At 33.9% G+C, this 22,151-nt stretch overlaps 2 protein-coding genes across 8 annotated transcripts in view; one reads left to right on the forward strand and one right to left on the reverse strand.

Moving 5' to 3' along the window:
* The window catches only part of LOC141458539 (venom allergen 3-like), a 48,201-nt gene extending 32,767 nt beyond the window's left edge, over positions 1–15,434 (reverse strand). For 2 of the 3 annotated variants that reach the window (XM_074136656.1, XM_074136659.1), the window contains exons 1-2: positions 15,314–15,424; positions 15,127–15,236 (exon numbers count right to left, since the gene is read on the reverse strand). In XM_074136656.1, coding sequence (XP_073992757.1) covers positions 15,127–15,236; positions 15,314–15,383 — 180 coding nt within the window. In that variant the 5' untranslated portion in view covers positions 15,384–15,424. Of the gene's footprint in view, positions 1–15,126; positions 15,237–15,313 lie in introns of all 3 variants that reach the window. The other variant, XM_074136658.1, reaches the window with a different exon arrangement.
* MFS17 (Major Facilitator Superfamily Transporter 17) overlaps positions 1–22,151 on the forward strand; it is a 74,398-nt gene that overhangs the window by 37,745 nt on the left and 14,502 nt on the right. For 2 of the 5 annotated variants that reach the window (XM_074136650.1, XM_074136649.1), the window contains exon 2: positions 18,440–18,574. In XM_074136650.1, the coding sequence (XP_073992751.1) occupies positions 18,487–18,574 (88 nt within the window). In that variant the 5' untranslated portion in view covers positions 18,440–18,486. Of the gene's footprint in view, positions 1–1,325; positions 1,455–15,763; positions 16,064–16,267; positions 16,740–18,439; positions 18,575–22,151 lie in introns of those variants that run through there. The other 3 variants (XM_074136651.1, XM_074136652.1, XM_074136653.1) reach the window with 3 other exon arrangements.

The following is a 22,151-nucleotide window of genomic DNA, read 5'->3' on the forward strand; positions in this document are numbered from 1 at the left end:
CATGACAAAGCTATCCGCAAGATGGGTGCCGCGATTGCTCACGCTTGACCAAAAACGAAATCGTGTGAAGTGTTGCAAGGACGGTTTGCAGCTGTTCCAGAAGAATCCGCAGGACTTTAAGCGTCGTTTCGTCACTGTGGATGAAACATGGATACATCACTACACTCCTGAGACCAAAGAACAATCTAAACAATGGGTTACCAAGGGGGAATCTGCGCCAAAAAAGGCGAAGACCGTTCCTTCGGCCGGAAAGTTTATGGCGACTGTCTTTTGGGATTCGCAAGGAATAATCCTCATCGACTATCTGGAAAAGGGTAAAACTATTACAGGTGCATATTATTCATCGTTATTGGACCGTTTGAAAACCGAGCTGCAAGAAAAACGCCCACAAAAAAGTCCTTTTCCATCACGACAACGCACCAGCTCACACCTCAGCAGTTGTGGTCGCAAAATTAATGGAAATAGGGTTCCAACTCGTTTCACATCCCCCCTATTCACCAGACTTGGCTCCTTCGAACTACTATTTGTTCCCCAATATGAAGAAATGGCTGGTGGGAAAAAGATTTTATTCAAACGAGGAGGTGATTGCAGAAACGAATGGCTATTTTTCAGACTTGGACAAATCCTATTATTCGGAAGGGATCAACAAACTAGAGCAGCGTTGGACGAAGTGTATAAGTCTAAAAGGAGACTATGTTGAAAAATAAAAAAGGTTTACCCCAAAAAATTAAGTAGTTTTTATTTTTGCACGGACTTTTCAAACGACCCTCGTATATATTAATAAATTTTATAATATAAATTTTTAACATTAAAGAAGGGTGTGTCTTCTGTCCTGACTTGTTTAGTTATTGATTCTACAGACAAAATCTTTACTGTAAAGTGGACCTTACCCACTTATGAGAAGCCTTATTGTCATGACTTCTGGTAATTTTTAAAATCTAGTAAAATTTTTTGTTTTTCCGTACATGGATACATCAATACAAAAATCAAATTTTAAAAGCTACTGTTTTCTATTTTGGAAATAATCAAAAAAATTGTATTTCCAAGGGGAAAACCCAAAATATAAAATCTGCATGGTAGCGATAATTCCTCTTATGAGTAGAAGATAAAGTAAACAAAAATCAATTTCAATTGTAATTGTAATAAATTACAAATAAGAGGACTTCTTAATCACTTTTCAGTGAATCAGCAAATAACCTTTTATCAAATTGTTTACTTTTCAATATTTTGTATTGCTAATTTTTAATTACAAGTATTATTGAATTCTTTTCTTGTCTGTATGAATTCTTAAAGCGCTTAATTTAAGGAAATACCCTATTTTTCAGATCTCATGATTTGCAGTTTGTAAAAGTGCAATTGGTTATTCTAGGGCGAAGTTGATAAAACACCAGGTTATTTGTGAGAATCTAATCGTAAATTATACGATTATTTAACGCTGATCAAAGTTATTGTTGGTAAATATAGATAGTGCAATTTGTTTTAAGTGGACTTTTAAGTAAGTTCGGCTAATTTGAAATCAATTAATCTAATCCACGATTAACGTTAGTGAAAGCAAACGCAAAACGAACGTTGCGTCAAGATTGGCTTTGGCTCTACACACAAACGCGAACGTAGTTTTTTAATAAAAGGGGCCCAATTTGGTTTTTCACTTTCTTTCGTTTCATTTTATTATTATCGGTACTTTAACTCAAATACTTACAAAAATGTTGAATAATAATAATATTAATAATAATATAAGGGAAGGGATTAGCTATGAGGTTAGCATACTGGACTCCCACGCGGAGGTCCCGGGTTCGAATCCAGCTGCTGACCCTTAGATTTTCTCTTCCTAGGAGCTTCTTACAGCTCACTGTCCGGTGATGGACAGTGTTGTCTGTAACGAGAGAACACTGTCCGGAGGCCGGCAGTGCACTGGAAAAAGCACCTGGCGCTAATAACCTCAGCTGTTGATGCGCCAAAAAAAAAAAAGAAAAAAGAAATAATAATAATAATAATAAATAGTGAATTTATTAAGATAAAGTATGCATTATACAAAAAAAAGATGTACATAAAGCAGTAGCACTTATCAGCATTGACAGAACTGCCGAGTTGCTAATCTATGTATAATTACAAACAACTTTTTACTTTCATAATTATTAAAAAATTGATAAAAAAAAAATTATACCGTTAGGAGGTGAACACCGAAGTTAATTATATAAACTATTCCAACAACAATTTCCTATAATGTTGGACATCTTTTAAATATTTACAGAGCAAAGTCCAGTCCTTGCCATCGAGATATTTGCAAATTTTTTTTTTTTAAATTGCCGCCTGTAGATTAGATTAGATTCTAATAGGGCGGCCCTCAAGGCCTACGCCACTGCGACCCCCTTGGATCCATTGTGGCTCCTCTCACTCTAAAGCTCTTAATCAGACACTTAATTCTGGAGAGCGACTCCTGGGTAAAGGCCGTGGTTTTTCCTCCCTGAGAAGTAACATCCTTAGTCAGACAAGCCTCTCGCAATCACACAATACATGCAGTGCCGTTTCCTCCTCTTCCTGACAGAACCTACAAAGGCTATCATCCGCCAGACCAAATGCGATGCATGTGTTTTATGAGCCTGCAATGGCCCAGTAAATAGGCCTACAATTATCCTTGACAGATTAATTCTGCAGTCAGCCTTGGCGAATAGCCCGTTATAAACTCCTTCGCCTGTCTCTGCCCTGTGGTGGCAAGCCACCACTCTTGAGACCTAATTGCCGCCTGTAAGGGGCCAGTATCGGGCATATTCCGACAAAGTGCAAAATATCTTCGTATTCTTTTAAATTGCAAAGGGTACACAATTGACAAGCATCTGGAGTGTGAGGTTTGTAATTTAGATAAAATGATTCTGATCTGGCCTGGATAATAAGTTTGGAATCAGAGTAAGATCTGTTATAAATATAATTTACATTGTATTTCAGGATAAATCCTTTGGAACTGTCTCTACCACGCTCTTGATTCTAAGTGTGCTCTTTCTCTTAACTGCAATTCCCTAATAAAGTTGTTTAAATTACATTTCCCGCTAACTAAGTCATCTACTTCATATTGTGGTAACTGTAGTTGTGAACATAATTGTGACCAATCTTCAAACCATATTGAGAATTTTTTCAGCTATCATTTTAGGCAGTCTGTGATCAGGGAGATTAAGAACTTCCAAAATGTATTTAACCCTCCATCGGGCGCATTTAATCTGTGAGATGAAGAGGGCATTTTCTTGTTGATAGTAATACTCAGGTATTTCTTAGAATGAGCCATGGCCCTCAGTAGCTTCCTCTTTTACCTTCTTCTAACCAAACGGCCAGTCGGAGTTTTACTCGTGAGTTATCTGGTGTTACTTAGCGTCCGCGTAGATCTGTCAGATTAGTTGCGCCCGATGGTCTTATTCTTTGGGTATTGAAATTTTTCAAGTTTTCTTACCAAAAACTGTTACAAAGTACCATATTATCATTTAAAAGACAGTTTTCTACTTATTGACTATTTTTGCAACGAGTGTCTTTTGTTGAATAATATTGAATAGAAGAAAGAGAAGGTGATTCGGACACTAAACGAGCTTTTTTTTTTTAATTTTTAGAAGATCAAGATGCGGATGATTTTGAGTGCGTATGTACAGATAAAGTAACCAAATTGTCGGATAAAAAACCTACTTCTAGAGTTAGACTAGGGAGCCATAATATTTTATGGCGTTTGCCTGGTATAGTTGGTGACAACGTCGACAGAAACGTTCGGAGATGGTTCATGGTCATTCTTTCGCTCTTCTGAACATAGCGGGCACCAATGCGTGAAAAAATTTCTTGGATAATGCTAATAAACCCAAATGTGCACCTCAAAATTAGGGATGACTGATTTCTCTATTCACATTAATGTTCTGTTTCACTTTACGAGTTTTTTTTTCTTAAAAGAAAAACTTGAACTGAAATTTTTCATACGTTTCCAAAACATTTTTGATTAAATTAACAGCTATTGGGTCATTAATCTCACAGATTAGTTGCGCCCAATGGTGTTAAAAACATATTGCGTCCGATGGAGGATTAATATGTAATCTTAAGGTATATGTAAACATACTAATGTAAACCAGATTCTAAGTTTATAATATAATTTGTTGTATTAATTTGGTGAATGATAATATTATAATAATATGCGAAAAATAGTTATTTATTTAACAAGTGCGGAAAGTAGTACTTTTCCTCACACGAGGCAGGGTTTGCACGCACGAGCGAGCGAAGCGAGGCAAGTGCAAATGGCCGAGTGTGAGGAAAATACTTTACACTCGAGTTAAATATTATATTTTTTCTGCAACCATTAGGGTTATTAACTAAAAAAAAAAACTAAACAGGAATCACTAGAATCCATTTTAAATTTCTATAAGGTAACACTATAACCTTTTTAACTGTTATAATTAAAAATATCTAATTATTTATTAAAGTATTATTTTTATTTCTATATTCCTTTCAATTTTTATTTTATTTTTTAATTATTTAGTTACGTTAAACAAGCTTATTAAAGTTTTACAGAAAATATTTAAATAATAACTAAACTTCTTATATCAAGGAAGCACAATAAAGTTTTTCCACTCACTTGTGAGGAAAGTGACACTAATGGGAATTTTTTGAATTCCTACATGGTTGCAGAAAAAGGTAATTTTTTGAAATTATATTTTTCTTCCACAAAAATTTGAAGTTAAACTTTTTTCCAATTAATTAATTTAATTCGCTCTAAATTGGCTCAAAAATTTCAGAAAATATTAATTAATGGAAATGGTAATTAAGTACCTAATTATTATATTGGAATACAATATTATTATATAAAAGCAAACTAAATACCCTGCAATTAAATAAGTAAAAGCTAATTAGATAATTTACATTTTTATCGTTTAAATTTTTTTTTCTCATTTTCAGTGTTACATAATCTTTTTTACCACAGATGACAAACCAAATACTTTATTTCATTCCTTTTGGCAAGACTAAAATCGAACGACTGAAGCAGAAAAAAAAATCTCTTTTAAAAAAGTTAGTTGCGATCTTATGAAATACTTGGGGACATAAATAATGCAGTTACTTTTCGTTGTCGTGGCATTATATTCTGTTTTATCGAAGAGAGAACAGGACTAAGAAGGCACCTGCTTTGGGATTCATTCAATGTTTTTTGTTTTAATTATTTTTTTTAAAGTGAATTGTACTGTGAACAAAATAGCTCTATTCAGTCTTACAATCAAGATACCACTCATTCAATGGCTGACCCAGGTAATGAAACCACTCTCCCAGGTCCCCTTGGGACATTCTAAGAAGAGCGGGAGCCTTCAAGTCAGGAATCATCACTCGATGTACTATTATAATTCCCTTCACCATCAATGTCCCCAAGATTTAGATTAAAAAAAACGAAAACCCTAAATTAAAAGAAACGAAGGGTGATAGATCAGGTATACGATATACCCCTCTGACATCTGGTTATTGCTCAGGAACTCCATGGAAACTCTAGGAAGGACCTAACAGTTGGAGAAGACCACAAATCTCAAAGCCCCCAAATTGTACTAAGGATGGCTACATCAAATGAAGGAATCAATCTGTAAGGAATACGAAATGTGGCTATTAAATAACTAGACTATTGCTGTAAAACATTTTATTTTAAATTTATACATATTTAGTTATTATCACCTTCAATATACACCCCTCCCCTATCCCTACAACGCTCCATGCGAATTTACCATTGTTCGAAACAGTGCTGGAAGTCTTTTTCTGTGAGCTCCTGCATGACGCGTGCCGCTTTTTCTTTCACAGCTTCAACGGACTGAAATCGTGTTCCTTTTAATACAGATTTGACTTTGGGGAACAGATAAAAGTCATATGGGGGTCAGGTCAGGCGAATAAGGCGGATGGCCTAAAACTGGGATGTTGTACTTGGTTTAGAAACGTCTTGACGGACAATGCAGTGGGAGCTGGCGCGTTTTTTTGATGGAGAACCCCGTGACTTGTTCTTCTACAAATCGGGTCGTTTTTTTTCCTTACTCTTTCACGGAGTTGAGCAAGCAGCACACGGTGGTAATGTTGATTAATTATAATCGATATTTTCATCCGTTTTGGACGTGGAAGGGCGACCCGGGCGGTCATCATCTCCGACGTATTCTCGGCCATCTTGGAAACGCTTGAACCACTCAAAAACTCGCGCACGGTATTAACATTCATCGCCATAAACTTCTTTTAGTAAAAGATAAGTTTCAGTAGCGGTTTTACCCAGTTTCATGTGAAATTTCACGACAATTCGTTGCTCTACTACAATGTGTAGTATCATGTTTTCGGCAAAACGAAATTAACAGCTCTTCACAAACGACGGTTCCGGTCAGACAGATTCCTCTACAAACACGTGAGACGCTGCAATCGAAAGAGAAAGGCTTTACGCTGCACAGCTGTCGGTCGTTAGGATTTGGCGGATGCATAGTTCTTCTGTAGCAGCATCAGTCTCGTTATTTAATAGTCACACCTCTTAGCTAGCTGCCAGTTAGAAATCACCATTCGTTTTCCTGACAAATTCCCTTCCAACCGATATTCTGCAGATAATCCTCACAAATTAAAAGAAACTAGATGAATGCTAATTCAAATCGCATTCTCATATATATACATTATCTGAAATAATAGTTTGCATTTTAACTATCCAAATAGATAAACAAGTTTTTGTGGATTGAACACTATAATTGTTATTTTGATATCATTTGACCTTATTAAAACGTTGTTTAATCTTTCAAAATAAATTTAATGAATTCCATTTTGTGAATAATACAACGTTACTACATCATTATTCTTTATAACCCCAAATACCAATTTTATATTTTTTGCTTGTAGCATTTGGGAAAAAAAAGATGGTCACCTTATTGTATCAGATTGTAAAGTAATCGCCTATTTTTCAGGCGGGGCTTAACGTCCAACTACCAATTAGGTGTTGTGGGGCGGAAGTCCTTACTTTACTATAAACAATTTTTTTCTAACAAATAAAATATAGTCATACGTGGGATTCCAAGAAAAATTCGTGGGTGGTCACACCAGATTTCCAGATTGAAGAAAAGTGTAACAGATATGTGAAGGTCAAATACAGTTGCCAACAATATATGCTAAATGATATCAGAAAACAGTTCCGTTCACTTATAAAAACCACTAAACCGCATTAAGTGACCTTTGCATTTCTGGAAATTTTTAAAACTCGAACCTTAGTTGGCAAAATTCCCTGAATTGATTTCACTTCTAAGAGGGAGGAGGAATTTGATGTACATTCCTTATAATTTGAATATAAAAAGATTTGAATGTATGCATTTCTCTTTAATGAAGGAATTATATAATAAAATGCAAAATCCTAAGAGAGGATATTAATAAATTGAATTGGAAGAGCTGAAAGTTAAAAAAAAAAAAAATAGGGATGTTTAAAGAGGTGGAAGCCAATTAACACTCAGAAGTTCTCCGATAGTTTTAGACAAACAAAATAATTTTTTATTTACAATTAGTACAGAAGTACGAGGGGCACTACTTATATTTTGAGCCTTGGCAACACTGAGTGTTGTCAGGTGCTATCTGACGTTTCCACTTGAAAGTTTGACATTTTTGACCATAACCTTCTTCAGAACGTTTTGTTATTTGAACGCGATTTGTGTTTACCGTCACTTGAAAATTGTGTCTCAGCGAAAAAATGGAATTAACTCGTAAAAATTTTCGGGCAAAGATTTATTACGACTTTCGACGTGGATTATCAAGACAGGAGTGCTTACTTCCACTTTTGGCTATAAAGCCCCATCCTTTGCCACTGTGAAACGCTGGTATAACGAATTCAATCGTGGTCGTCGTTCGCTCACCGACGAAAGTCTTGAAGGTCGTTCAGAATCAGCTGTTGTGTCAGAAAACATTGATGCTGTGCAAAAAGTAATAATGCAAGATTGTCACGTGACATACTGTGAGATTGAGGCAACCTTAGGCATTAGTTCCACCAGCATATATAAAATATTGCATGAGCATTTAGCCGTGAAAAAGGTTTATTCTCGTTGGATCCCACATAATCTGACAAAATCTCAAAAAGATGCTCGTGTCGATTGGAGCAAACAAATGCTTAAGAAATACAATGGCGGTGCTTCAAAAGACGTGTATAAGATTTGTAACAGGTGACGAATCATGGATATATGCGTATGAGCCGGAAACTAAACAGCAGTTGACTGTATGGGTGATTCAAGATGAACCAAATTCGACAAAAGTTGTTCGCGCTCGAAGCACTTCGAAACAAATGGTCGCCTGTTTTTTCGGAAAAACTAGTCATGTGGCAACAGTGCCTTTAGAGGAACGTAGAACGGTCAATTCTGAATGGTACACAACCATTTGTTTGACGGAAGTCTTCGATGAAATAAGGAAAACAAACAAGCGCCGTCGGATCATTCTTCATTAAGACAATGCCAGCTGTCACACATCTCGTCTAACAACCGACTATTTGAGCGCTCAAAAAATCGAATTAATGGGTCATCCGCCGTACAGTTCTGATTTGGCATCAAATGACTTCTTTTTGTTACCGAACGTCAAGAATAAATTACGTGGACAACGATTTTCGTCGGCAGAAGAAGCCGTTGATGCATTCAAAAACCATGTTTTGGAGGTGTCTCAAGCGGAATGGAAAAAATGCTTTGACAAGTGGTTCGAACGCATGCAGAAGAGTATAGATCATAAAGGAGAATATTTTGAAAAACAATAAAGTCATTTTCAATGACAAATTACTGTTCTTTTATTAATAGGCTCAAAATATAAATAGTGCCCCTATACATACATACAATAAAGGGTCTAGACCTAAAACATAATTATTAAAACGTACTGTTTCATTCTCTTTATAATTTATACACAGACTGGCACGCAACATTTTGCAGTCACTGACCCTTTGTGAAAATGGCTGGTGGACTTAATATAGAAAACATTGCTAGCAGACTGGAAAAATAGCCTGCATGGACCACCTAAGTTATTTAGGCCCTTACCACGTGGAAAACAGACGCGCACAATGTTTGGGTAGAACCCCTCTCCATCACTAACCACAGTTCTGCCAACCTTCTTGGCTTGGACGATTCACCAGCAAGAGGGCGCGAACATCTTTAAATTTAAACTTATTCCGGGGATCGAACATGTAAGTGTCAAATCATATCTTGCTAGTTAGTTGGCCGAGATACTTGGACTTGGTTCAAACCAAGACCATTTCAAACCATAACCTAGAGAGAGAGCACTGTCGCTTTCTCAATCTTTATCGGCTCTGAAATAATTATTTTTTTAAAAGTATTATCGCTTTTTTTCTTTTTTTTTTCTAATTACTGCATTCTTTGTGAAATAGAAATTACGTACAACGTCTTTGTGTTTTTAGAATAACACACATTTCGGTTTGGTTTTTTTAAATAATCCAGATAATTTTGGTGATTTTTAAACATCGCGTAGAAAATTATCAAGCAGATTAAAACAATTTAAGGAATTGTACTATTTGGATATTTTCTACTTGATTTTTAAGTTCCTTAAAGTTAAACAAAACAAAAAATCCACATTAACTCAGCTTCAATTTCGGAATTCGGCTACATATTTTAAAAAATATTCAAATAGCGATAAAATATTGTTCATCGGTTTTTGAATCTATCATAGTGATAAATAAATAATGGCAAATAAAAAACCATGGTCTTCTAATAATATTTTATTCATGTTTGGTAAATGTTTCCAATGAATGTTTCATTTTCAGTTGCTCTAACCTTAAAAATAAATTTTGATTTAAATGAGTTTAAGTGTGTTTAACTATATGTTTGCCGTTCATCAGATGAATTTTGCTAAATATTAATACTTTTCAACTAGAATACCGAAATTTGACTTTAAAAAAGTCAGTTAATTCTGTCGAATAGTGAGATGGACGAACCAATAATCTTTTAGACAGCTGATCGCTGGTACCTAGTTACTTGTTTTTTTGCAAATAATATTTCGATGTTAAATATACAGGGTGTCCCAAGCTATATGGATAACGACTTTTTCTCGGAAACTAAGATAGCTAGAAAAAAACTAAAAAATACGTGATCCCTTAGTTTTTTGTTAGGAATCCAAATTTAATTTGTAAATTTTTTTCGGTGCTTCCAGAAGCGAGATACAGGCACCAACTTTATTTTTTCAAATGGGAAGGTGCGGTTTTTATTTCAGAAATAGATTCCTCTATTTTTTTAAAGAAAAATTTACTTGGACGGATTTTTTCTGTGAGCGATATTTCAGAAGTTATGAATGAAAACATGATTCTTATAAGAAATGTCAAAATGATAATATTATAACGGTTTTTTGATAGAATAAGAAGAAAAGTACTATTTTATTATAAATTTTACTCCTCATTAATATTATAGATCATGCTCGAACTGGCCTCCACCATTAGAGATGCATAGACATGCTCTTTCCTGCCAATTTTCCCTTACTGCCAAAGAAATAGATTCGGCTTTAACCGAGTTACGGGCATCTATTATTCTCTGCTTTAGTTCATCTACAGATGCCAACCCGGCTTGATTCTGATGCACCTAGATTTAGAAATGCTTCTAGGTAAGCAGAAATAAGGAAAGAAAGAAAAACGTTACGAATAATCACCTTGTTTTTCAGGTATCCTCAAAGGAAATAGTCCATAGGTGTCAAATCCGGTGAACGAGGTGGCCACTGAATCGCCCCCCGAGTTGATATAACACCATCAGGCATGTAAAGAGATATCTCGACAGGCTATTTGATTGGCGTGTTATATCAACTCGGGGGGCGATTCAGTGGCCACCTCGTTCACCGGATTTGACACCTATGGACTATTTCCTTTAAGGATACCTGAAAAACAAGGTGATTATTCATAACTTTTTTCTTTCTTTCCTTATTTCTGCTTACCTAAAAGCATTTCTAAATCTAGGTGTATCAGAATCAAGCCGGGATGGCATCTGTAGATGAACTAAAGCAGAGAATAATAGATACCTGTAAGTCGGTTAAAGCCGAATCTATTTCTTTGGCAGTAAGGGACAATTGGCAGGAAAGAGCATGTCTATGCATCTCTAATGGTGGAGGCCATTTCGAGCATGATTAGTAATATTAATGAGGAGTAAAATTTATAATAAAATAGTACTTTTCTTCTTATTCTATCAAAAAACCATTATAATATTATCATTTTGACATTTCTTATAAGAATCATGTTTTCATTCATAACTTCTAAAATATCACTCACAGAAAAAAACCGTTCAAGTAAATTTTTCTTTAAAAAAATAGAGGAATCTATTTCTGAAATAAAAACCGCACCTTCTCATTTGAAAAAAATGAAGTTGGTGCCTATATCTCGCTTCTGGAAGCACCGAAAAAAATTTACAAAGTAAATTTGGATTTCTATCAAAAAACTAACGGAACACGTATTTTTTAGTTTTTTTCTAGCTATCTTAGTTTCCGAGAAAAAGTCGTTATCCATATAGCTTGGGACACCCTGTATATGTGTTTTATTACAATTCGAACGACAGCTGATTCTTTCCTCTTGCGCGCGCATGTATACGAGTATATATAAGCAAAGAGAGGAGAAGGAGTAACAATGTGAGAGAAAAGAGTCTGTTAAACGATCTGACACACACACATACACTCACAAAAAGAGAAAGATAAAAGAGTTGTTTTTTTTTTTATATTATTGCATTAAAAACCTTGAAGAAATAAAGGACAATGAGTCACACGTAGCCATAGCGACCATCTAATAATTTAAAGTTCATAGAACTAATATTTTTATTAAAAAAAAATTTAGCCAATCTGCAACACTTGCAACGAGAGGTCTGTCTGTATTAAAGTGCTTTAAATTATTTTACAGAATCTACGCCTTCTTTATTTGTAATATTAATAAACAAATAAATAAATGTTTAAATAAAAGACTCAGAAAAGCAATTATTTTTTCTTTTGAAACGCTTAACTAGTAATTATCGTTTATTAAGTGATAATGGTATTGATGTGGCCATGAAAATATCGATTTTTTTTTTTTTTGCTGCAATAATTATTTATTTTATTATAATTGGCACATAATTATTATTTAGGGAATTATACTTAGAAGAAGGAGTGGTTGTAATAAGTGTTCCACTTAATTTCATATCCTTGACCGTAATTTTGACGGAACTAGAGAAACATAATTGTCGGACTTTTGCTGAATAAATAGTCTAGTTATTATAGAAAAAACAAACTCTGATAAAGCTGCTGCATATTTGTAAACAAAACAGCTTTAGTTGTAGATAATTTTTTTGGCATTACAAAATCTGTATCAACACAACATTTACAGCATATATATCAGCAATCTAGGTTCTGTAGAAAAGATAGCCTAATCAAAATCAACGACCAACTTATTTATTTGCTTATTCCAAATAAATGAGTAATTTTTTTCTTTTTTCAGACACCCCTTAATAGTATGTGCGTTGAATCAGCCACAGTTAAAGTTTAGTGAGGAACTTATGTCACCCTATTTCTATAACAGTTTCCCGGAACCACCTTCTAGTCACCAATTTTCAATCATTTCACAAAAAACGGGGCCATCACTAAAGGCGGTACTCTTCTTAGCCACAGTAAAGACTGGAAGGACCTTGTAAGCAGGGCTGGATTTAGATGAAAAGAGGCCCTAGGCTATTCTACTTATGAGGCCCTTTCACCTCCCATTTTTAAGTTTGTAAATTACATGATAAAATACATCCCTACTGTGATATATGTATATCAATATGTTAAATGAAACATTTTGTTATTGGTACTGTTTTTAGAAAAGTGCAATTTTAATTTTGCTAACAATTTGAATGTAGGCCCCTCTTGATCTTGAGGACCTAGGCTGAAGCCTAGTTAGCCTATAGGGAAATCCGGCCCTGCTTATAAGTCATGTCAATGGTTGGAAGAAGTGAAGACTAAATGACACTTAACGATAGAAAAACTTGTTTACTGTAACTTAATCGTTTATCCAATAAATCAATATCAACTCAAAGGTGAAACCTCTCCATTTCTCCATTTGTAGAAGATGATGAGCTTCGCATATAATACTTAAAGAAGTCTGCTTTCAGAAGAGCAGAACCTCTAGACCAGTGTGCGCCGTGGCTCCCCGAAACGCCGCGAAATATTCAATTAAACAATTAGGCAATTTTCTTTGAATTTCCAACTCTCGAAAGTTCGAAAAATACTTTGAAGCAGATAATGGTAAATTTACATGGATTCAAGACCCATTTAGAGCCAAGGCTCCAACAAAATTTACTTCTTTAGAAGAAGAATCTCTTATTGACTTGTTTTGCGATAATATTTTAAAGTTAAAATTTGGTTGCATGGAACTTTCTGATTTTTGGGTATCAGTAAAAAAGGGATATCCGTTGCTTAGTGGTAAAGCTCTACGAATATTAATTCCATTTGCAACATCCTATTGGTGCGAAGCTGGGTTTTCGGCGGTCGCGGTAATAAAAAGTAAATATCGCTCGAAAATTAACGGCGAACAAGAAATGAGGGTAGCCATATCCAATTTTATTCCGAGATTTGAGAAGTTGTGAACTGAACATCAAGCCCATCCATCCCATTAATAATTTTAATAATGTTAATCATCAATGGACGTTCAATAAATTGTTTGTGAATTTAAACTTCGAGTTTAATTTATTTTCGAACTAACCTAACCACATGGTGGTCGTCCCGTCTCCATATGGATATTACTAATCAAAAAGAGATTTTTAGTTTTGGTACCGGTTTTTTACTCGTAAGTTTCTCATGTCTCTTATTTTTTTAAAATTATTATTTTTCCTGAATTCAAGAGGCTCCAAAGTGCACTGAATTAGGCGTCTTTGTAAGGGTTACAAATGGAAATATTTTATTAAATAATTAGTCTACAAGTCATTAGTCTGAATTAAGAATGGACCTTCAAAGAAAAGTCAACATTCCCTCATAATGATCTTAAATTGGATAATTTTATTGCAAATTTTAACTATAAACAAATAAAATAAGAGAGAATAAATGTTTTTTAGTAGCTATGAAACAGAAGTAGAACATCTCAGACAGCAAGCCTTTATTCATGAATAGAAAGACACATAAATTTGAATAACTTGTGTTTAGACAAGCGACTGACGTCAAATGAAAATAATAGAAAGAATGCTAATTATATAGAAAACCTTTACAGATTTAACATACATTGTATTAAACAAAGGATTTATTTTTATAAACATTATGAGAAGAGTCTTAATGCAAAGCAGTAATTTGAAGAAGAAATTGAATTAAAAGTAAGAGAAACAGAAAAGAAGTTAAAAAAACTGCTGGTAATTACTTATTGAATGATCAAACGCTGGATTTCTTTAATTCTTTTCGACAAAATTGTTCATCCATCATCTTTAGCTAAATTGGCACTTCTACAAATTAATACTTACTACTCATATAACTTTTATTGACCTTGACTTTGAGAGGTTACTTTGGCCAGGCTAGAAAAAATTAGCTTTATGCGCTTTCTGTGGTTTTGCTAAACAAGTGTTTAAGTCTTGCTTCTGTTTCTTTTTAAGAGTACGTATACCTCTAGATGTGGCACATGAGGATTTACTTCTCTTGATTTGGAATTATTGTCCGATCGGTATGTTTTAAAAATTTTAAATTGCGATTTGAAAATCTACAATAAAATGTGACAGTATAACACTAACTAAACTTCTCTCGCATAAGTACTGGTTAAAAAAGAGAGTTTATCCTGTAAAGTGAATGGTTTGGTTAAGAATAAGGTGTACTTTGGTAATAAACTTCGGTGCTCAGCTTGAAATATCTCTTATTAAATGAAATAAACATTAGCACTGCATTCGGTAGACGGTACCACTATGGTGGAGATGGACAGTTTTCGAAGATTTTTGTCTCCACCCACTACCCAGACGGTAGACGGTACCAAAATCAATAACCCAGTGGGTAGTGCTGTATACGATCTGCGCTGTAATTACTGCATATTAATTATTATACTGTAAGATGTATTAATCCTATTTACACAACCGAATTGATTGCTATTCTAAGAACATTTCTGTGTACTCCAACGCTAGTTGATAAGAATTACATCATTATTCGAGACAATCAGTATCCTCTGCAAAAATTATCAAATTTATGCAATCACACTACCTGGCATCGTCGTAGAGGTCGTGTACAGCTTTTGAGCCGCTCTCGAAGAGAATTATTCGAAGAGATATTAGTTTTTGATTGGATAGTGAGGGACTCTGCAGCGTAAGAACCTACGAATGGTAGAAAAGTTAGCAAAGGAGGCCACCAACAATGGCGAAATAGAAGATTATAATTATTTGTTACTTACATGAGATAAAATTATGTAGCAAGCCTTGCAGCAATGGCAATTGATTACAATAACGACAACAAAGGTGCATTTTATAAGTCCGAATGCCCGAATTACCCAAACAACCATGGTTCAAATGGTAGACTGTGCATAAAAGAGCTATTACGTCAATTAGTAGATTGAAATCTAATCACACTATTAGTGAGCTCATTTCTCTACAAAATCAATAATAGATCTTAACAGCCATGTGCAGAGTGCAATGAATAAGAATTAATTAATCACTGAACAATAAAACAAAGAAAATCAGAATAAACTCTAAAAACAGTTTCGATTAAATTATATGAAATTTAGATGATGTAAAATTATTAATAATAATTACAACAATAAATTATAAATAATACAGAGTAAAATAATTTGAAATTATTACGAGCAAATACAGTTATATAGGCATCTTTGCAATTTTTCTGCAATAACCTCCCAGCTTTACCATTTAATCATCATCAATCATCTCCTCTCTGGAAAGTTACTGCTTTTTATTCTGGTTTCAAGTTTTAGAATATACTGCAATGAAATTTGGCAAATAAGGGAGTTTGCCAAAAATTAATTTTGAAGCACCCGTGCCTTTATAATCCAACGCAGTTCATAGAAAGAGAGATCGCTCTGCAAATAGTGTCGCTTACCCAAATCGAAATTTAAATCGAAAGATGGAGAGTATGCCAATGTTTATAAATCGGTTTTAGATAAAAAGATGCAGATAGTAGATACGTTGACGTAAGTAAAAGCTGTGTTTGAATTTAGATTACATTATTCGTATTAAATAAATAGATAACAGATGTTTAGATGATGGAAGTAAAAACCTTTTATAAACTTTTAGATGATACTGTTTAAATAGATTTTTACTGAACTAATATTATATTTATTGAGAATAAGTGTAGTACAATATCATTAGTCAGACGTTCGTTTAGAGTAGTAATCCGCAATCGGAATGTGATATGCTTATCGGCTTGTCCAAAAGGCAAGGTGCCGATTTGTAATCTTCCGACTCCAATTGAAAATGTAAACGGTTCTAGACGTCTAATTTAGCCAATTGCTACAATTTTATCATTAAAAAATAAAAAGATCTCTAACTTCTGTACATAATTATTGCTGTGTTTTTTAAATTTACTTCTAATCATTTGGTTCTTATGGTATTTAGCTCATAAGGGGTAGTTTGGTTTTCCTATGTTTGTCTTTAACGTTTTTGTATTAATAGAAATTTACCAATATCTATTTTATGTTCTCTTTTGTCAAATTGAACATTGTTATTAGTCTATTGTATCTGTCCCATCTCTTTATTGTTATTACCAAAATTTCCGAGTAAGTCCCGGCATATCTGTATATACACGTATGTACCTGTTCTCCAGTTCTGGCTCTTAGATCCTGTAATTCAACCAACCCGCTTAGCCACGTAAGTTTCAATAATTATAAAGAATTTATTGCATTTTACTTTTTTATTTTATTTTTATATTACTGTTTTTTTTACTGATTTTCTATGTTACTGATTCTTTAAATTGTTGGTATTTTTGTATTTGTAATATCCAGGCCCTGAAGAAGACAATATATTCGTCAATACGTTGGCAAAAAGACGAGTTGTTTTTTTTATTTGACCGATTCCTCGCCAATCTTGAATCCATAGTTAAATAATTTACGATCACGAAGCCTAGATATTCCAAGTTCTAAACCGAGTGAACCTAGCCGCTGCCGTCCATTTATTATAAACGCATTTTTCAATTTGCAGGCATCTCGTTTTCAGTATGTTTACAAATCGAATAGCCTGTTCAATTGAATATTATTATATCGATGTTGAATATAACGTTCTGATTTAATTTTATGCCCCTTTAAATGAGGAAAAGTATTTTTTTATTTTATTTTTTTTTTACCAGAAACACATTCAATCTCACGAACTTCAGAATATGCCGCAAAATTAGCAGTAGAAGTTGCAAAGCATTGTGTTAGGGCAGGGGTCGGCAACCCGCGGCTCGCGAGCCGCATGCGGCTCTTTTATCCAAATTGTGTGGCTCTTCAGCCTGTCCAAAATAAATTGTATATTTCAATTTTATTAAAACAAATTAAAATTTCATTTATTAAAGTAAAGATTTTTTTTCAAAAAGAATTTTAAATGTGATAGGTTTGAAATTGAATAGAATTATATTAAAATACAGTACGTAATGTATAGGACTGCCACCATTTTCATTCAAACACAGGTTTAGTTATTATTTATTTGCTTATTTACTTTACAATATGTGAAAATAAATGTATAAAATAGTCAAAGTTGGGTGTTTTTCAACGTTGCGCTTTTTCGTGCAGTTTTTGACGATCAACCCTTTTACCACTGTCTTACCGGACAGTTTTAAAGCATTTTAATGTTATTAAATATCATAAAATAATAATTTGTGAATACAAATGATCTACAGAGTTATTTACACTATCATCCTTGCGGCTCTTGGTAAGATTTATTAAAATTATTTAAGGAGTAATGGCTCTCTACTTAAAATAGGTTGCCGACCCCTGTGTTAGGGCATACATCTGGGATACCTTAAAATAATTAGATCCTCTCTTAAAAACAATTTTGCTGATAATTAAGGTTCTACATAGTTATTATTTATGAATCATTCGCAACATTTAAAAAAGATGGGACATTTTTCCAGGTTTAATGCAAATAAACTGAGTTTACCCATTTTATTTTATAAAATTTCTATCAATTATATTAATTTTTGTGCTTTACTATTCATAATTAATATTCTTATTAATTTTTGAATTGTTCGCAACATTCTTTCCTTAGTTACTTTGATTCCCTTTTAAAATCTGATGAAGGTCGTCTGCTTTGAAACAATAAAATCAAGAGACTATTCAGTTTTGCATAATCTGTAATGTATTTTTTTTCTTATTAAGTTAATTGTCTCTTTATGTTGAAGTTTCATAACTTGATTGAATTTAATTTATTTTTCGATTAATTTCTCTACGTCCTTAACGCGGTACATCTAACTACCCTTGGTCCAATTATCATACAAATTAAACATTATGAAAATATGTCTTTTGAAAAAAAGGGTCTTTTTTTATAAGTTCACTCAGTATACAGCTGACTAATGTGTTTTTTTTATTTAACAGGGAGCTCAAGAAGCTTCAGGATAATACTGGAAATTTCGGGTGGAGAGATGGAGCCTAGAATAAGAACAAGCGAGGATCAGGGAAATACCATGATGGGTCCAGGAAATCATATTTTCTGCTTGAAGAATTTGAGAAGTTTGTAGATACTGTTTTTTTAGTAAAAGTTTACAGTCTTTCTATTTTAGAATTATTATGACAGCTAAAAATGGGAGAAAAAATAAGATATTTAATACAACTATCCTACCCGACAGTTTTAATCGTTGAAAATTTAATATAGGTACAATTTTTTTAATATTTTATTAATAAATAGCACAGAGACATAGCTTCTTTCTGAGAACAATCTGAAGTAAAACTAGCTCTAATTCTCAGCGCAGTTATCCCTGAACGCGACACGTTTAAATTCAAAGAAATGATAACACTTTATCATTGCAGCTATAATATTTTTTTGCTAGATAAATGGCAATTTGTATGGATAACATAATATTTCTGCTGGGTAAACTTGTTTTTATCAATACATCATTCAAAACAGTTGATTGGATAGAGGAAACTTACTATTTTTCAAAAAAAAAAATTAAAAGACAAAATTTAGCTGCTCTCACTTGTTTAAAATATATAAATTCTGGAAAAAGTAATTCGAAAATTGCTTAGGCTAAGAAGTAACTCATTTATTACACATCAATGTACGAGGGTCGTTTGAAAAATCCGTGCAAAAATAAAAACTACTTAATTTTTTGGGGTAAACCTTTTTTATTTTTCAACATAGTCTCCTTTTAGGCTTATACACTTCGTCCAACGCTGCTCTAGTTTGTTGATCCCTTCCGAATAATAGGATTTGTCCAAGTCTGAAAAATAGGCATTCGTTTCTGCAATCACCTCCTCGTTTGAATAAAATCTTTTTCCCGCCAGCCATTTCTTCATATTGGGGAACAAATAGTAGTCCGAGGGAGCCAAGTCTGGAGAATAGGGGGGATGCGAAACGAGTTGGAACCCTATTTCCATTAATTTTGCGACCACAACTGCTGAGGTGTGAGCTGGTGCGTTGTCGTGATGGAAAAGGACTTTTTTGTGGGCCAATCGTGGGCGTTTTTCTTGCAGCTCGGTTTTCAAACGGTCCAATAACGATGAATAATATGCACCTGAAATAGTTTTACCCTTTTCCAGATAGTCGATGAGGATTATTCCTTGCGAATCCCAAAAGACAGTCGCCATAATCTTTCCGGCCGAAGGAACGGTCTTCGCCTTTTTTGGCGCAGATTCCCCCTTGGTAACCCATTGTTTAGATTGTTCTTTGGTCTCAGGAGTGTAGTGATGTATCCATGTTTCATCCATAGTGACGAAACGACGCTTAAAGTCCTGCGGATTCTTGTGGAACAGCTGCAAACCGTCCTTGCAACACTTCACACGATTTCATTTTTGGTCAAGCGTGAGCAATCGCGGCACCCATCTTGCGGATAGCTTTGTCATGTCCAAATGTTGATGCAAAATATTATATACCCGTTCATTCGAGATGCCCACAGCACTAGCAATCTCACGCACCTTCACTCTTCTGTCATCCATCACCATATCATGGATTTTATCAATGATTTCTGGAGTAGTAACCTCAACAGGGCGTCCAGAACGTTCAGCGTCACTTGTGCTCATATGGCCACTCCGGAAATTTTGAAACCACTTATAAACTGTTCTAATCGAAGGAGCAGAGTCACCATAATGTTTATCAAGCTTCTCTTTAGTCTCCTGAGGCGTTTTGCCTTTCATAAAGTAGTTTTTAATCAACACAAGAAATTCTTTTTCGTCCATTTTTTGAAAATCACTCGACTTCCTCGATTCAAACGAATGCCAAACACAAAGAAATAGACCGATCTGGCTGAAACTTGGTGTGTGTTCTTCCATGAGATGCTACTAACTAAACATAACCTCGATACGCGCCAGTGGTGCTATCTCTCTGACTTTGCACGGACTTTTCAAACGACCCTCGTATATCATCTTTGGTTTAATTTATTATTAAACTGAAAAAAACTTGAAAGCAATCTGGACTACTCTTTAAAAAACTTGAATCTTTGAAAGTACTTATAATTAGTATTGCAGATATAATACAGATAATCTAGTACTCTAATTCGATTTACGAGTATAAATTTATAGCATAGGATGTCCAATCGCAAACTATTTACTTCGTTTTTCTAGACTTCAGTAATTTTAATTAGAGGAATATAATTACTCCATATTTATCAAAGTACTTTAAATGATGGAGCAAAAAAAAATGTGGAAATTCATTATCTTTAACATTATGTACTGTAAGAAAAACAAAATGGTTTAATCATTGCTTGTTAAGTGTGTAATCTGTATTACATATTTTTGTTTTCTTATCATAATATTGATCATGAATAAAAGAAATTTCTGCTCGATCAGCATGCAATTATAATAATAATACATTTTTATTATGTCCTTCAGATTTGAAGTGTCTCATCTTCCCAAGTAACGCCCCAAAAAAAGCATGTTTTCATATGAACGATTTTTTTCAATTACGTGTCTAGGCATTTCTGTACGAGAATAAACAAATAGGCAGGAGTCTCCTCTGTTTGCCAATCTTTTTTGCTTCATTTTATGACTTTGTATCTCGGCTGCAGGCTACTGCAATTCGCCAGGGACTTTCATTATTTCCAACATTTATTAACCTACCAACAGATCAGGAAGGAATCTTTTAAAATCAGACCTTCAAGCAGAACAATTTATATACAAAGTGCCCTTTCCTTTGAAATATGGGACAGAAATTAAGGTAGAAAAGATTTAAGCTTGCAAGTCTTGATTTTCAAAAGAAATTGTAAGATCTGCGACAGCAGTCGTAAATAAAGATGTCATTATTAATCGAGTAAATTAATAATTTGATATCAGTGAAAAGTCGGCTACGCAACTACCAAATTTTCTGCATTAACATTTCTCAGTTTGGGTTATGGTTATATATATAAAAAAAAAATATGATCTTTAAGCTCAATAAATGCACAACTTTCCCTGTAATTGGGTGACTTCTTGATTCATTAATCATTGTAAAAAAATACAGTTGAAAATTTTATCAAAAAATCATCGAGAACGAATTTTTTAGACATTAAAGCTAACATTTCATGGTTAATAAGGAACCTTTTTGAGGCTCTTGGTTAAGCATATTTATAGGAAATTTAATGCTCTTTCGTTTTGAATAAGCAGATCTGTTGTAGGTTAAAGGATAGAAAAGTTACGGCCATTTTTATGGTGGAAAACGCGAATATCAACGGAGAAGTTGAAAATGCAAATATCTTGGGACACTATTGAGAATCGGGACAAAGTGAATAAAACATTGTTTGTTGTAATTGAGCTGCTGTATCATCTCCCAAAGTTGCAACCTCTGCTCCGTGTACATCCTGTACATACACAGTGATCTGTGTATGATTATATTCAGAAAAATATACAATTCTTTTAGAACTTTCAATTTTGAAGAAAATTGGATAAATAGCTGGATGATTTTCCAGAAAAGATTTTCTAATTTATCTTATAAGCAGTTTTAAATTAATTCTGCCACTTATATTGGCCTTTCTTTTTCCTGAAAAGTTCGTTTTATTAGTATTTCGAGGAATATGTAAGATATCATAGGTTCTAGATGAGAGAAACGGAGCAATAGAAGATTTCACTGCTCCTTATGTTAAAAAACTTGTTCCCACTTCTACTACCCAATTCAGAAATG

Source organism: Rhodnius prolixus, unplaced genomic scaffold (genome assembly GCF_049639745.1).
Source record: "Rhodnius prolixus isolate KJV_2025 unplaced genomic scaffold, Rpr scaffold_5, whole genome shotgun sequence".
Taxonomy (NCBI): Eukaryota; Metazoa; Arthropoda; class Insecta; order Hemiptera; family Reduviidae; genus Rhodnius; species Rhodnius prolixus.